Source organism: Acomys russatus, chromosome 4 (assembly GCF_903995435.1).
Source record: "Acomys russatus chromosome 4, mAcoRus1.1, whole genome shotgun sequence".
Lineage (NCBI taxonomy): Eukaryota > Metazoa > Chordata > Mammalia > Rodentia > Muridae > Acomys > Acomys russatus.
In genome coordinates, this window is record NC_067140.1 from 12,914,068 (window position 1) to 12,931,200 (window position 17,133).

Consider the following 17,133-nt stretch of genomic DNA (forward strand, 5'->3'; position numbering starts at 1 on the left):
GTGCTGTGATACATGTAATGTATTCATCCGTCCGTCCATCCATCCATCCATCTATCCATCCATCCATCCATTCGAAACAGAGTGTTACTCTATAGCCCTAACTGGCCTGGAGTGATACGTGTAATTTATTTATTTATTTATTTATTTATTCATTCATTCATTCATTCATTTGAGACAGAGTGTCACTCTATAGCCCTAAGTGGCCTGGAATTCATTTTATAGCCCAGGCTCCCCTTGAATTCAGAACCTGCTTCTGCCTCCTCGGTGCTAGAATTAAAGGTGTGTGCCACCATGCTAGCCCTCAGTCTCATATTATTTATTAGTTTTAGTTTCCTCTCCCTCCCTCTCTCTGTGCGTGCATGGGTACATGTGCCCGAGTGTGAAGATGCTCATAGAAGCCAGCAGGTCTCCCTGGAGCTGGAGCTTCAGGCTTGTGAGGCACCCAGTGTGCGTGCTGAGAGCCAAACTTAGGTCCTCGACAAGAGCAGTGAATGCTCTTAACCACTAAGCCCTCTCTCCGGCCCCGTGGCTCCACTTTATAGGTTAAAAAAAACTGAGGCATAGAATGATCAAGTAGCTTGCTGGTAGACACACGGCTAGTCATCCCTGGAGCTGGGCCAGCAACCCAGGCTGTCTGGCTTCAGAGCCCGCCCTGTGACCTGCCAGTCTACATAGCCTCAAATACCACTTTCCAGAAGGCCTTTCCTTTACTTGCCCAAGCTCAGAGAAGGAAGAAGCAGGCAGGAGTAGAAGCCATTGAGAGAGATTAACCAAAAGCTCCTAATTTGGGCCACTCCTAATTATTTCCTGCACCACACTGGCTATTTTATCTGCTGAAAACCTGCCTCGCAGAAACAGGGCAGCCTTATCCAGAGTAGAGAAGGCCTCAGAGCATCTCTGCCTCAAAGATGGCCTGTGTACAGGGACCATTGATGCTCAGTTCTGAAGCAAGGCTTGGGTACTTCACATGGGAGTGGTCCAGGCTGGGCAGCCAGAAAGGTTTGGACATATTTTGACAATCCTCAGTCCCCAAGAGCTGGGGCTGTTTGTGTTTGTTTTTCTTGCCCTATGGTGGGAAGGCCCTGCTGAGGTCAGGGAGCTCAGCCTCCCACAGCCTCCTTTAGTTTCCAGCGGTCAATTGGGCCGAGCTGGGGATGCTGTGGCTGGGGACATGGCTGCTTCAGGAGTGTGTGCTTTGGCGGCCTGGTTGTCTGGGCTGTGGAGGAGCGGTCTGGGTGGCAGCTGGAGGTAAGGTCTCCAGTGTCTGGAGGAAGACCTGGCTTGAGTCTTCAGCCCTCTACCACCAGCTGAGCAGGGAGTCAACCTCACCATTTCCAGACTTGCTTTGGCGAGTGGGGGGGGGAGGGTTTCTTTAAAAAAAAAAAAGTTTAAAAACTTTCTTTTTAAGATTTTTATTATTTTATGTATATGTGTGTTTTGCCTGCATGTATTTCTATATACTACATGTGTGCCTAGTGCCCTAGGAAGTGGTGAACCTCCGTGTGGGTGCTGGGAATCAAACCCAGGTCCTTTGCAACAAGTGCTTTTGGCCAGCCTGGGGTTTTTCATCCTTGTTTCTTTTTTTTCTTCTTCTTCTTACCTTTTTTTGTTTGTTTGTTTGTTTTCAGAACAGGGTTTCCCTGTGTAGCCTTGGCTGTCCTGGACTCACTTTGTAGACCAGGCTGGCCTCGAACTCACAGCGATCCGCCTGCCTCTGCCTCCCCAGTCCTAGGATTAAAGGCGTGCGCCACCACGCCCTGCTATTCTTGTTTCTTTTATACATTTCCTATAAATGTCTCTTTCCTAGTATTAAAGGAATGCTTGTTATTTGTGCAGAAAACAAGCTACCAAAGAGAAAAATGAATGTGAAACCTGCAATTTCAGCAACTCAGAGAATAGTGGGAGGGTCAAATCACTGCCACACATGTATATATATATATACATGTGTGTGTGCTCGTACATAACCTGGATATACATTATATGGCACATGAACCTGCACGCCTATGTGTGTGTAACTGGACTGGCACACGTGTAACACAAAAGTGTAAACAGTCAAGAGCACATGGCTATGCATGAACATGCATGCACACACCCACATAAAACACACTGTGTGCCAGCTGCTGCTGTAACTCCACAAACATTGACTCGTTTGCTCTCACAACAATATGATGGGACAGGTGTCTTTATTTCTCTCACTTGCACCAGTGAGGGTAAAACAGTCCAGCAATCCATTACTCATGGAGACTTTGCAGTGAGCAGAACAAAGGGGTTTGAATCGCTTTGCTGAACATGCACGCATGCACACACGCACACACACACACACACACACACACACACACACACACACACACACACACACACACACACACACACGCCCCATGCTGTTTGAGTGCGGTTCACCCGATACATCTGTATTTTGTTTGGATACAGAGCAGAGCATTATTTGCTCATGCTAACACAGCCCTGGGAACAGACCTGGATTTGAACCCAGGCTGTGTTGACTGTGGCCTTCTTCCTTCACCTCTGTAGGGTCCAGAGTCCTCCTCTATAAAATGGTACAGGGAGGGGCCATGGCACCTGCCTCACCTTAGGGTGTGGCACCTAGTAGATGCTCATCTGCCCACTCTGAGGCTGAGGGATTCTCAGGGAGACGTTAGAACCCTCTCCCCCTGGGCCTGGGACCTCCCTGGGAGCACGGGCATGCCCTTCCAGGACTTTTACCCCCTTAGTATATCTCCACCCAGCTGCGGCTCAGCCACAGCCGCTGCACACTGCACATGGCAAAGAGACCAGGAGGAGAGGGCTGGGGAGGAAAGCCCACAGGCAAGGCAGGCGGAGCCTCACTCTCAGAATGTGCTGGCTGGGCAAGGGAGGGGGCTGCTGGCTGGGACGTCAGATGCCATTGCTCCCCAGGGACCGTTAAAGTCGCTGCACTACCAGGCTATTTGCAGAGGTCCCCTGACTTCTCGGACACCTCCTGACACCTCCTGGGGCTGCTTGCTCGGGGTATGTGCCCCCCCCCCAGAGGACCGGTCACCTGGTCTCCCTTAGCCTCCTCTGTTTCCTGGCTTTCTCTTCTCTCTACTCCTTTCCTCCATTCTTTTCCCCTTTGCCTCTATTTCTCCCGCTTTCTTTCTTCCGTTCCCATCATTCTAGCTCTCCTCTTCCTTCCTCCTTCCTATTTGTTTTGCATTTCCCTTCTCCATCCCCTCCCTGTGCACCCCCTTTTTTTGGGGGGGTCTCTCTTATCTTTTACTCTGAACTCCAATGTCATTCTCTGCCATCTGCCCTCCCTGTCACCCCCTCCATCCTGAGGCTGCTGCACGCAGAAAAGGGGCCTGTCCTGCTTCTGTGGGCATCTACTGTGTCCAACATTATGGGATGGGTGTTTGGCCAGAGGGGATCGCAGTCTGTCTCCTGGGCAGATGTGACAGAGCCCTGGCTTTGAGGTGGTAGCACCTTCCCACTCCAGGGCCCAGTCTGAATTAGCCACTGTCTGGGCATTTCTCCTCATCATCTAACCCACTGAGGCCACTGGAGAGGAAGGGGGGAAGTATTGAGTATCTGGACCAGAGCTGGGTCAGGGGATTTCTGCCAAGTTCCCAAGGGAGCATTCTCTGGGCTGGCAGTGCCCAAGGAGTGCTCTCGGGCTTTGACATTCTCACACCCCCCCTCTCCTAGGCAGCAGCTCTAAGTGCACCAGACAGGTTACACCATCCCAGACGGCTATGCCTCTTCTGTCCAGCACCGTGGGCCTCGCAGGCCTTCTCTTCTGGACAGGCCACACAGTTGGGGCCTTAAAGATGTCCAACACCACACTGGTCCAGGGCCGACCAAAGAACATAGCTGCGTGGTCCCTGTCTGGCCTGGGGGTGCCTCGGCACCGGCGGAAGCGCCACATCTCTGCCCGGGACATGAGTGCCTTGCTGGACTATCACAACCACATCCGGGCCAGCGTACGCCCACCTGCTGCCAACATGGAGTATATGGTGAGTTCCACCAAGCCTTCCCGTGCACCTTCCAGGCAAACAACAGCCTGGAGTGGCTGCTGGCTTTCAAGAGCTTGAAGCATCCGCCTGCCTGACTGGCTCAAGCAGATAGTGAAAAGAAGTAATCCATTTTACAGATGCAGAAAGTAAGATCCGTGCATAAACCCTCAGTGAGAGGGATGGGCAGGGAGACAGGAATACTATCTGTAGCCTGTAGCACATCTTGGGGCCCTTCACACAACCCTCTTCCTTAAAGACAGTATTTTATCTGTTTTCCAAAGGAGGACAAGTTTGCTTAAGGTTCCCCAGCCTGGATGGCAAAGCAGGTCTGTCCTCTGCTAAGGCTGGAGTTTCCCCTAACACATTATGCTGCCCAGGAATTTTGCTTTACACTGGGGACCTGCAGGGGGTGGGGGAGGTTGCTTTCCAGGCTATTGTCTCTCAGCAGATTGTCTCTCGGCAGAGGGGGTTGATTGACACACCCAAACCATTCATTTTCAGCCTCTGTGGAAGACCCGGGCAGGCACCAGGGTATCTTGGGCTGAGAGATGCCAGAAGCCAAATCTCAGTGCCGGTTGGGATGTCTTTTTCAAAGGGTCAGTCTTAGTGTCTCTCAGCTCAGTCTCCAAGAAGCCAAACCCTCCTATCATAGCTCCTTCCATTGTCCCCAGAGCCTGGAGAGATAGGCTGCCAGCCCACAGAGACCGGCTTTTGGCAGAGATAACTGTTTGACCCCACCCCCCTCCCACCTGACAACTGAAAAGGCGGCCCCTTCTCAGTGGTCTTTTAAGTTCTGCCTCCGATTTGGAGGCAGATGCAGTGCTAAGCCTTCTGGATACTTCAAAGAACAAGGCTTACTCCCTCAAGAAGCCAACTTTGGGGTGCGGGTAGGTAAGAGTAATCAAAGGCCACAACAAGATACGAAGCCCTAATATCACATATCAGGATGTAATTATGAAGGGGCCAACCAGATAGCAGGCAGCTGGGGGTGGCAGGTGGGGATGGGGGGGTGTCATTTGTTTGCTGGCTCATTCATTCATTTGTTAACAGTAAAACTGACACACAGAAGGCCCTTGGGGTTTCCAAACAAATGACACATTTAATTGTACACTATGGGTGGCACTAGCCCCAACAGGTGTTTATTTACTGCCTGTGTTATAGAACACAGGGAACAAGCTAGCTACTCTCTCTCTCCAGAGATGCTGGGAAAGGTCTCCGGGACTTATTTGTTCCTTCCCTCCCTTTTCCTCTCTGCTCTGCTTTCCCTAAAAGAGCATGCAGTGGCAGTGAGGGGTGTTTGGGCCTTTTTTTTTTTTAGCACCCCCATTTCTTATTCACAAGATGGCTTGTCCCCATGGATTAGGGTGACCCGGACTAAGCAGTCCTCACTCCTGAAGCCTTCCACGCGCCAAGAAGGTCTAGGTCACTTTCCACATTCCCACACGGGCTTGTCGTGAGTCATGTTTGTTTGACAGCTCATTTCCTTGCTAGACTGAGTCCTTGGTGCCAAGGAATATTGTTCAATATTTGCTGAGTGAACAAATACTAACACGAAGAATTCCAGGGAGTCAGAGATGGAAGGAAACTGAGGTTTGGAGTCCTGTTTGTTAACTTCTCTCTCTCTCTCTCTCTTTTTGGTTTGTTTTTTGTTTTTTGGCTTTTTTTTTTTCGGTTTTTCGAGACAGGGTTTCTCTGTGCAGCCTTGGCCATCCTGGACTCACTTTGTAGACCAGGCTGGCCTCGAACTCACAGCGATCTGTCTGCCTCTGCCTCCTGAGTGCTGGGATTAAAGGCGTGCGCCGCCACGCCCGGCTTGGTTTTTGGTTTTTTGAGACAGGTTTCTCTGTGTATCCCTGGCTGTCCTGAACTCACTTTGTAGACCAGGCTGGCCTCAAACTCATAGAGATCCGTTTGCCTCTGCCTCCTGAGTGCTGGGATTAAAGGCGTGCACCACCACATCTGGCTAACTTTTCGTTTTTTCAAGATGGGGTTTCTCTTATAGCCTTGGCTGTCCTGGACTCACTTTGTAGACCAGGCTGGCCTCGAACTCACAGCCACCTGCCTGCCTCTGCCTCCCTAAGTGTTGGAACTAAAGGTGTATGCCACCATGCCCTGCTTGTTTGTTAATATTTTGTCTATTTTTATGTGTTTGTGAGTGTTTTGCCTGCATTCTGACTGTGTACCCTGTGGGAACCTGGTCTTTACAGAGGCCAGGAGAAGGCATCGGAGCCCCTGAATCTGGAGTTACAGATGCTTCTGAACCTCCGTGTGGGTGCTGGGAACTGAACCTGGGTCCTCTGGAAGAGCAGCCAGTACTCTTAACCATTAAGCCATCTCTCTCCGACCCTTGGTTTGGTTTTTAGACAAAGTCTTGTCAGGGAATGAAAAAAAAAAATGTTGTTAGCTATGTTAGTCTTTAAGTCTCAATTGGCCGGGGACTTTAACCACGCTCCAGGGGAGTGACTCTTCTCTCTTCCCATGTCCCCATAATTTTCCCTGTCTGGCTACATTGCTTCAGCCTCATGTAGTCCAGGCTTTCTGTAAACAGAAGAGGGTATCAGATCCTCTAGAACTGGAATTATAGGCGGTTGGGAGATGCCACATGGGCACTGGGGACCAAACCCAGGTCCTCTAAGAGCAGGAGGTAGTCTTCCCCTCTGAGCCACCTTCCCAGCTCTGGGAACTAGAATTTTTTTTTTTTTAAGAGATAATTTCCCCCAGCTATAAACTATGAAGAATTTCTATACTGGAAACTGATATAACTATGAAAAAGGATAAAGAGGGGACTTGATGGATACTGATGGGGAATATAATCACTAGGGTGACCTGTCCTGTCAGGGGAAAGGAATTGGGTGCAGAACAGGGTACACACGGCCATTTGTGTGTCCACATGTGTGGGTGTGCAAAGAATATTTCAGGCTGGTGACAGGTACAGGGTTCCCAGGAGTGATAAAAGATGTAGGATGGTCCACTCTACATTACTTACTTTTATTTTATGTGCAATACTGCTTTGGGTGCATGTACATCTGTGTGAAGATATCAGATCTTCGAGTTACAGACAGGTGTGAGCTGCCATGTGGTTGCTGGGAATTGAACCCAGGTCCTTTGGAAGAGCAATCAATGCTCTTAACTACTGAGCCATTCTTCTAGACCCCCTCTCTCCTCTCTGCATTCTTTTGTTTTGTTTTGTTTTTTGGTTTTTCGAGACAGGGTTTCTCTGTGTAACCTTGGCCATCCTGGACTCCCTTTGTAGACCAGGCTGGCCTCGAACTCACAGCGATCCGCCTGCCTCTGCCTCCCGAGTGCTAGGATTAAAGGAGTGTGCCACCACGCCCGGCCCTCTGCATTCTTTTGATATCTTTTTTTTTTTTTTTTTCATGACAGGCTGGCCTGATGCTAGCTATGGAGACCAGACTGGCCTCCGTTTATAGAGATTTTCCTGTCTCTGCCTCCCAAATGCTAGGATTAAAGGCATGCACTGCCACGTCCTGTTTTTATTTTTCATCTTAATTCTTTGCATGTTTTCATACCTTTACAAAGAGTCTTGAATTCAGTTTCTAAATGAAAACACTGTGAATTTAAAAATCAATGATTCCAGCTGGGCGCGGTGGTGCACGCCTTTAATCCCAGCACTCGGGAGGCAGAGGCAGGTGGATCACTGTGAGTTCTGGTCTACAAAGTGAGTCCAGGATAGCCAAGGCTACACAGAGAAACCCTGTCTTGAAAAAAAAAAAATCAATGACTCCTCTTCACCCTGGGTTCAGCCACATGCAGGACTGTTGCTAACTATTAAACAAATGCCCTGTGATTCCAAACAAAGCTTTGGCCTTTACATCCTATGTCTACTGAGGAAGAAAGAGCGTAGGACTCAGAGCCAGAGACTTGAGCACAGACCTTAGCTCAGCTGCGGAGTTGTGCTTGACCTTAGAGGAAGAGCCTCTGTTTTCTGATCTCTAAGTAGGTGTGTTGATCTCAGAAGACTGAGAAAGAGCATGGTTCTGTGTAAATGAGCATCCCTGCACCCCACTTGTTTACCCTGGGGCAAGTTCATGATCTTTCCTTCCTCAGGTCTGGGATGAGCAGCTGGCCAGGTCTGCTGAAGCCTGGGCCACTCAGTGCATCTGGGCCCACGGACCCTCACAGCTGATGAAATACGTGGGCCAGAACCTCTCTATCCATTCTGGCCGGTGAGTGGACCTCTGCCCTTTGTCCATGTAGTCATTCGACAAATATCCACTGAGTGCGTACTCTGGCCCGGGTGCTATGCGTGGTGGTGCGGACCGTGAAGAGTGAGGCAGACAGGCTCAGCACATGAAGAAACCTATCCCAGTTAGGAGGGCGACACAGGCAACCAGGGGTAGACAAATTACAGCTCATGCCACTTCAGAGCGTGAGGTTGGACTTGAAGACTCGCATGCACAATAAGGTGATGAGGGCTGTGGGGAGTGGAGCGAGGACGTGGGGTAGGAGGTGAGAGGACACAGGGCCCAGTAATGACAACAGAACCGAACTGCCGGCCCGGCTCTTGTCACCATTGCAGCTTCTGAGTCAGGACGTGGGTGCCTGAGTTCTGATTTGTGTGACCTGAGAAAGTTATGCCTATATTATAAAACTTAGGGGCCCCTGTTGACCTAGGTTAGCTATTTCTAGACACATGGGTTTTGTAAACTGGTAAACTTTCAAGATGTTTTACAAGGGCTCAGGAGATGCTTAGCTGTTGAAGTGTTTACCTTACAAACGTGAGGGCAGTGTTCAGTCCTCAAAACACATGTAGTAAAAAAAAAAAAAAAAAAGCTGAGCATAATGGTGTGCCCTTAAATCCCAGGACAGGGGAAACTGAGGCAGGAGAATCCCTGGAGACCACTGGCTAAGAAGATTAGTCTAATGTATGAATTTCAGGCCAGTGAGAGACCCTGTCTCAAAAAAAAAAAAAAAAAAAAGAAAAGGAAGATGGTTTCTAAAACATACCTGAGGTTGACTTCTGGCTTCCACATGTACACACATGCCCCACACGTGTGCACAGGTGCACACAAACACATGGAAACATTTAAGGGATGGTCATATGCCACATTTTTATTCAACAAATTGAGGACATTAGGGAAACATGACCCTCCTTATCCTACCAGTTTGCCACGGCCTAAGCTTGGGTCAAGGTTGCTCCAGACAACTGAACAACTCCTCAGCCTTTGCATGTCATCATGGCTGGAGGCAGCGCCAGGCCTTGGGAACTGTGAATGGTCTCTCAGAGCCCTGCAGAGCTGATCTTGATGGCATGCCCTTCCCCAAGCTCACACACCCTCCCTCCTGCCATGCAGTCCTTCTTGGCGCACTCAAATAGCCTGAGAGCCCTCTGAAGCTCACAGAGAACAGAGGCACAGTTGCACGCTGTCAGTGTGGGTGCTCCCAGGCCCCTCTGGCTGCTCTTCTGGGCTTTCTGCCTATCTGCTAAATACAACGATGAAGAGTCAGATAAAACACCGATGGGCAGTTCAGGAAAGGAAAGCTGCATATAACTCTTTTCAGAAGATGCAGCTTATTTAGAGGATGTGGTTAAGTCAGTGGGAATGAACTGAGTACTACTTTACAAAGAACCCGAATCAGACAGCTCACAGTTGCCAGTAACTTCAGCTCCAAGGGAGCCAACACCCTCTTTTGACATCCTTGGGCAGTGAACCTCATGTGCACCTGTGAGTACGCGTGCATGTGTGCGCGTGTGCACACACACACACACACACAATTTAAAATAAAAATAAAATCTTTTAAAAATTATATTTACAGCTGGGCGGTGGTGGCACACTCCTTTAATCCCAGCACTCGGGAGGCAGAGGCAGGCGGATCGCTGTGAGTTCGAGGCCAGCCTGGTCTACAAAGTGAGGCCAGGACAGTCAAGACTACACAGAGAAACCCTGTCTCAAAAAAAAAAAAAAAAAAAAAAAAAAAGGATTATACTTACGGGTGTGTGTGTGTGTGTGTATGCCACAGTGTCCTCGTGCCCTGAAGTTGGATCTTCTGGAAGAGCAGCCAGTACTCTTCACCTCTGAGCCACCTCTCCAGCTCCAAAATGTAGCCTTTTTAAAAGAATGAGAAGAGGGCTGAAGAGATGGCTCAGTGGTTAAGAGCACTGACTGCTCTTCCAAAGGACCCAGGTTCAATTCCTAGCCCCCATATGGCAGCTCACAACTGTCTGTAACTCCAGTATATGACTCCCTCATACAGACATACATACATGCTGGCAAATAAAGTAAAAATAAGTATTTTTTTTTTTTAAAGAGTGAGAATAAGAGAGACAGGGAAAGCCAGCTGCAGTGGCAACATCTTTAGTCCCAGCACTGGGAAGGCAGAGGCAGAGGCAGGCCAATCTCTGTGAGTTCAAGGCCAGTCAGAGCTACATAGTCAGATGCCACGAGAGGGATGGTGAGGAGAGGCCAGAGAGCCTCTTTGGAGAATAGCACCAGAGCAATCCCAAGGGCAAAAGGAACACCGGGCTTTTGTAAGTTTGAGGGGTCTGACAGGAAGTTTCAGGTCATGTGATTTAGTTCAGCACAGCATCAAGCTACAGCACTAGACTGCTTCTGAACTCTGCCACAGGGAGAGCTGCTAGGGAGGTGACCTGATCTCTTCAGGCTGTGGGCATCATCAGACACAGCTGGTGGAGAAAGTCCTCAGATCCCATCAGGTATGTTCAGCCTGCAGAGAGCTTCCTGGCTTGGCTGAATGGACCAGCATACCTCCCCTTCCCTGAAAATGCGAGCTCTGTCTGAGATGCCACCACAACCTGGGGCTTTGCACAGCTTTATTGAACACTCACTATGAGCCAGAGACAGGTGAGCTTTCCACAGCTTACCTCAACTGCTCCTCAGAATATAACTATGAGGTAAGTGTAACTGTCCACATTCTATCTTATAGATGGGGAACGTGATGAGGAAATGAAGTGACTCACCACAGGAGTCAGTGACAGAGTGGCTTTTCCATCCTCCCCTCACCTTCTTCCATGTTTTTGACCTCCCCAGGTACCGTTCTGTGGTAGATCTTGTGAAGTCTTGGTCTGAGGAAAAGCGGCATTACTCATTTCCCACTCCAAAGGATTGTGCCCCGCACTGCCCTTGGCTCTGCAGCGGTCCTGTCTGCTCTCACTATACCCAGGTACCCTTCTGTCAGCCAAGACTGCTACTGAACAGACCCTGGCACCTCAGACGGGGATAGTGGGGGTGTCAGAGTGAGAGTGAAAACATGGGCCCGGTGGGCTTTCTTTTGTTGGTCTCGTAGACAGTCACTGTCACTATATATCCCAGGCTGGTCCCTAACTCTCCATCCTCCTGTCTCAGCCTCATAAATGATGGGACTGCAGGCATGCCAACTATCCCCAGTGTGTGCTTTCCTTTAGGTAAAGTGTACATTCCTGAGAAATTGTGCAGGCAATGACTTACGATGAATTATATTGAAACACAGGCTCTCACAGGCCTGGAACTCATAGAAATTCCCCTGGCTCACCTTCTGAGCTTACAGCACCATACCCTGCCATTGTTTTGTTTAGAATATTTTGAGTATTTTCTGTTTCCAAAGGCTCCTACTATCTGTTTTGTTCTACCACTGAGCTACACCCCACTCAATCCAACTATCTCAGAAAATAAAATATCCAGGTATGGTGGCTCATGCTTTTAGGCCCAGCACTTGGGAGGCAAAAGGAAGGCAGATCACTGGGAATTCAAGGTCAGCCTGGTCTGCATATCAAGTTCCAGGCTATCCAGGGATACATAATGAGGCTCTGTCTCAAACAAACAAACAAACAAACAAACAAACAAACAAAAAAACCAAAATCATGAGGCACTATTACTTCCATTTTTCTTTTTTTTTCTTTTTTCTTTTGGTTTTTCAAGATAGGGTTTCTCTGTGTAGCCTTGGCTGTCCTGGACTTGCTTTGTAGACCAGGTTGGTCTCGAACTCACAGTGATCTGCCTGCCCCTGTCTCTCTGAGTGATGGGATCGCAGCCATGCGCCACCATGCCTGGCTACTTCCATCTTCTTCCTCTTTTTTTTTTTGGTTTTTTGAGACAGGGTTTCTCTGTGTAGCCTTGGCTGTCCTGGACTCGCTTTGTAGACCAGGCTGGCCTCAAACTCACAGTGATCCACCTGCCTCTGCCTCCCGAGTGCTGGGATTATATGAAGCTTAATGAAGTTCAGAGGCACAGAGGGGACTGGAGAGTCAATTAAAATCTCACAACAAGGATATTGAGACACCGACTCAAATGTGTGTAATTCAAAGCTTGTTTAGCCTCCAACACTACAGTGGCTTTCGAAGGGTGTCACTAAAAGGAAAATCTTAAGAAGAAAAAAAATTAACAGAAGGGTATAGAAAACAGTAACATATCACATGTAGTAATGAGAAATATTGCTTTGTAACTTTCTTTGGTGCACCGGGTTATTAACCCCAGGGGCTTAGAACAACGGCTAAGCGTGCGTTTGACCACTGAGCTACAGCCCTGCTTCTTTCACTACACTTTCCTGCCATGTGCACATTTCACTGTGTAACAATGTAAGACACATTCCTTACTGTTGGGTTCAGTAAAATGTTTTGTTTTGTTTTGATTTGTTTTGTTGGTTTTTCAAGACAGGGTTTCTCTGTGTAGCCCTGGCTGTCCTAGACTCACTTTGTAGACCAGACTGGCCTCAAACTCATAGTGTTCTGCCTCCCTCTGCCTCCCGAGTGCTGAGATTAAAGGCATGCGTCAGTCACCATGCCTGGCTGGTTTCAGTAAAATGTAATATTTGAGAGACAGACTAAATGCCTCAAGCTATCCCTCAACCCCATAGAATAGGCAGACATGGCCCCTCCCCATCCTCCTGTCCCAGCCCCCAAGACTTCACATAATGTACTTAACTGGAATGGGGTCCATTAACCATGCTGCCCAGGGCTCCTGGCCTCCTCCAAGTCTCAGCCTACCCGTCTCTGTGCTTTCGCAGATGGTGTGGGCATCCTCCAGTCGGCTGGGCTGCGCTCTTCACACCTGTGGCAGCATCAATGTGTGGGGCAGCACCTGGCAGCAGGCCGTGTACCTGGTCTGCAACTACGCCATTAAGTAAGTAGCGCACCAGGGCTCCTCCTATTCAATATTATACAGATTTTGGCAACTGTCAAGGCTGTTTGTTTGTTTGTTTACTTGCTTGCTTGTTTGGTGGTGCTGGGATTTGGTCTTGCATAAGCTAGGCAAGTGTTCTACGCCATTTAACCACAGCGTCAGCCAATACTCCTTATTCTGTACTCAAGGGGGGAGGGCGAGAAAGGAAGGAGGAGGAGGAGGAAGAGGAAGAAGAGGAGGAGGAAGAGGAGGGAGGATGGGAGGCAGAGAGGAAAGGCGGGAGCTTGTGGCCTGAATTGACCTATCTGCCCTCCAAGTGTCTGTGCTAATACTTGACCACAAAGTTAGCCTTTCACACTGATGCCAGGCGTCACTGAGCATATGCAAATCTCTCACCATGGGCACAGCGCTCACCCCAAGAAACAGACAACTAAGAACACCTGCCCCCCTGTAGGAGGGTGGATTTGGATAGAACAAAGATGGACAGAGTATTCTCTCTCTCCCTCTCTCTCTCTGGCTCACCTTGGTAGGCAGGAGATCAAGAGCCATCTTTACACAAATTTCTTGGAAACACAGGGAAATGGCAGTAAGAGTTCCCACCCAATATCAATGTGCAGGCTTGTGGTGAACGTTACAGATTTTCACCTCAAAATGAAAGAAAAAAGCAAATTCTTTTGGTTGTGTTGAGACAGGTCTCACTCTGAAACATAAACTGGCCTGGAACTGGCTGCTTAGGCAAGAGTGCCTCAGACTTGCAGTGATTACCTTCTGCCTCAGTTTCCCCAAGTGCTGGGATTAGGAGCCAGAACAACCCAGTTTAGTCATTATCTTTTTTTTTTTCTTTAAAGCAGAACTTGCCCTCAAATGGTTAAACAAAGAACTCAACTTCTTTGAATGTATCTCGAAGGCCCCACAATCCCAACCTTCCTCTTCCTTTTTTTTTTTTTTTTTTTAAAGACAGGCTCTCCGCCGGGCGTGGTGGCACACGCCTTTAATCCCAGCACTCGGGAGGCAGAGGCAGGTGGATCTCTGTGAGTTCGAGGCCAGCCTGGTCTATAAAGCGAGTCCAGGACAGCCAAGGCTACACAGAGAAACCCTGTCTCGAAAAAGCCAAAAACAAGAACAAAAACAAAAAGACAGGCTCTCTTATAGGCCAGGTTGGTCTCAATTTTTCAATGAGGATGACTGAACTTCTGGTCCCCCTGCCTTCTGATTATTAGAGTTATAGATGTGTTCCCCCATGCCTGACTCCCAAAAGTACCTTAAAAAAATACAATTTTTAGTTATAAAAATTAGTATCTGGCACTAACCTTGATATCCATTCTGAAGAGGTCAATGGATGAATGAATAAATTAATGAAACCTGTTATGAAACCAGAAGTACATATTTTCCTGCGTACTTGTGAGGCTTGGGTGTGTACTGTGTAATTTCAGCACAGGGAACATGGTAGCCTAAGGGTCAGGAGTTAATAGTCACCTGGGCTGTGTAGTGAGTCTTGGCTATAAACCAGGCATGGTGGCACACGCCTTTAATCCTAGCACTTGGGAGGCTGAAGCAGGTGGACCACTTGAGTTTGAGGCCAGCCTGCTCTACAAAGTGAGTCCAGGACAGCCAAGGCTACATGGAGAAACCCTGTCTCAAAAAACCAAAAACAGATAAAACAAAACAGTCTTGGCTATGAGACACCATGTCTCAAAACCAAAAACAAAACAAGCAACTCATGACATCAACCTGATTACTGTTAAGCAGTGATAAGGTGGTGGGAGGTGGGAGTGTGGGAGATGGTGGTGGTGGAGGGTGGGGCGTGGCAAAATGAGAAAAATAAACTTTAGGAGTTGTAGACAGCCGGGAGTGGTGGTGCACGCCTTTAATCCCAGCACTCGGGAAGCAGAGGCCTATGGATTGATGTGAGTTCGAGGCCAGCCTGGTCTACAAAGTGAGTCTAGGACAGACAAGGCTACACAGAGACACCCTGTGTAGAAAAACAAACAAACAAAGAAACAAAAAAAGTTGTAGATAACTTACAGAAAGCCAGAGATAAGACACTGCTGGGTTAAAGGCGTGCGCCACCACCGCCCGGCAGGCTCTAGCACTCTTTTGAGACAGGGTCTCATGTAGTCCAGGCTGGCTTTTTAACTCCTTAATTAGCTAAAGATGACCTTGAACTAATCCTCCTGCTTTCGCCTCCAAGTGCTGGAATTATAAGCATGTACCTCCACACCTGTCATTTGTGGTACAGGAAACTGAACCCAGGGCTCTGTGCACACTCGGCAAGATCTCTGCCAACTGAGCCGCAGGCATCCCAGTCTCTTCTGTCAGCCCATAGAAAATTCGGTAACCACTTGGCCACAACTCCCAATTCTGTCCCCCTAAAAGGCGGTGGTCTTTGGAGAGGGTGGTTTTAGGTCAGAGTACCTCGTCCCCAGGGAGTCTGGAGGGCTGGAGAATACCAAGCCTTACAGGATGTCACTATTTGCCAATCACGATGCTGTGCGCGTTTGCACAGGCTGCATTTTTGCTGTTCTCTGATCCCTATGGAGATGAGATCTTCTGCTGGGTTTGCAGAGGAAGAAACCAGAGCCTACAGAGGTGCCATGCTCAAGGTCACATAGGCAGCGGATCCCTGGGCTGAAACGTGGAAATCTGGGAAGACTGTTTAACCTAAACTCCCCTGTTCCCTAACCCTGTTTCCTCTGGGCCTGTTCTCTTTTAGGGGCAACTGGATCGGGGAGGCACCCTACAAGACCGGGAAGCCATGTTCTGCCTGTCCTCCCAGTTACCAAGGCAACTGCAACAGCAACATGTGCTTCTCTGGGCTCAAGTCCAACAGGCTCCCATGGGTCTGAGCTGGCCCAATGTATGGCACTGCTGGCTAGGAGAGGGAGAACAGGAGTTGGGCAGGTTCTATAGTTCTTTATAAATTCTTTTTCTTTTTTCTTTTTTGGTGTTTTGAGACAGGGTTTCTCTGTGTAGCCTTGGCTGTCCTGGACTCCCTTTGTAGGCCAGGCTGGCCTCGAACTCACAGTGATCCGCCTGCCTCTGTCTCCCGAGTGCTGGGATTAAAGGCATGCGCCACCACGCCTGGCTATAAATTCTTTTTCTTAAACGTTCAGTACCTATCAAAGGAGCCTCCTTTCCTGTCCTTAGAAACATCTTTCTTCTCTCTGATATCTGACATGCTTTTTTTTTCTTCTCTCTCTCTCTCTCTCTCTCTCTCTCTCTCTCTCTCTCTGTTTTTCTTTCTCAAGACAGGGTTTCTTTGTGTAGACCAGGCTGGCCTTGAACTCAAAATTCTGCATGCCTCTGCCTCCAGAATATTGGGATTAAAGCCTTGAGTGCCACCATGCCCTGCAAAACCTGTGGTTTTTTTTCATTTGCACGATTATCTGGAGCTAGGGCTGCTGGGAACAGAATAGAAAATGTAGTTTGTGACTCTCAGGGTTCCAACACAAGACTGTCCACGTAGTGAAAGGCACCCATTAAGCCGTCTCATGCTCGAGCTCAGTGTTAAGAGTGTTTGAAAGCATCCCACAAGCCCGGCGTGATGGTGCGCACCCCCGACCCCAAGGTTCAGAAAGTAGAGTCAAGAGGGTCAGAAGCTGAAAATCATCCTCAGACACCTAAAGAACAAACAACAACAACAAGGATGGTGATGACAACAACAACAACAAAGCAGCTTTACGCCAAGACGTGCCTCCAGCCATCCAACTCCAGCTTTCCTGGCTAGCCTGTGCAGACTGGTGCTTTCCTCCTCCATTGGGCTAATTTCAAGTCCTAACTTTTTTTCCCCCCCTCTACATCATATCCCCACCCTTGGTACATTTTGCAGAACAAGCACAGGATCCAAGCTTGTTTCATAGATGAGGATGCTGAGGCTTAAATTCACACTTCTTTGACCTTTCTGGACCCTCTCCAAAGACACAACCACAAGTTGACCAAAGAGCTGTTTTTAACTCTGCTTTTCTTCCCTGCGGTATGCCATCTGCCCCATGGCCTGCCATCTGCCCCATGGCCTTCCCTCTGCCCCATCACTACACTCCATCTGCTCTGCTCTGTCTTCCCTCTGC

General features: G+C 48.8%; 1 protein-coding gene across 1 annotated transcript; it reads left to right on the top strand.

Annotated features, from left to right (window-relative positions):
• Positions 1-3,728: 3,728 nt before the first annotated feature.
• On the top strand, positions 3,729-15,963 carry R3hdml (R3H domain containing like). The gene is made up of 5 exons (XM_051143761.1): positions 3,729-3,989; positions 8,058-8,176; positions 11,000-11,132; positions 12,951-13,066; positions 15,780-15,963. Exons 1-5 carry the CDS (start codon positions 3,729-3,731, stop codon positions 15,910-15,912), a joined length of 762 nt encoding a protein of 253 aa, XP_050999718.1. The 3' UTR covers positions 15,913-15,963.
• The last annotated feature ends 1,170 nt before the right edge of the window (positions 15,964-17,133 follow it).

What these genes read in the sequence shown, in the direction of transcription:
- R3hdml (XM_051143761.1), top strand. Translation starts at nt 3,729, where the DNA reads ATGCCTCTTCTGTCCAGCACCGTGGGCCTCGCAGGCCTTCTCTTCTGG. An exon ending in CTCTCTATCCATTCTGGCCG is followed by an intron (nt 8,177 to 10,999) that starts GTGAGTGGACCT and finishes TGACCTCCCCAG; the next exon opens with GTACCGTTCTGTGGTAGATC. An exon ending in TCTGCTCTCACTATACCCAG is followed by an intron (nt 11,133 to 12,950) that starts GTACCCTTCTGT and finishes GTGCTTTCGCAG; the next exon opens with ATGGTGTGGGCATCCTCCAG.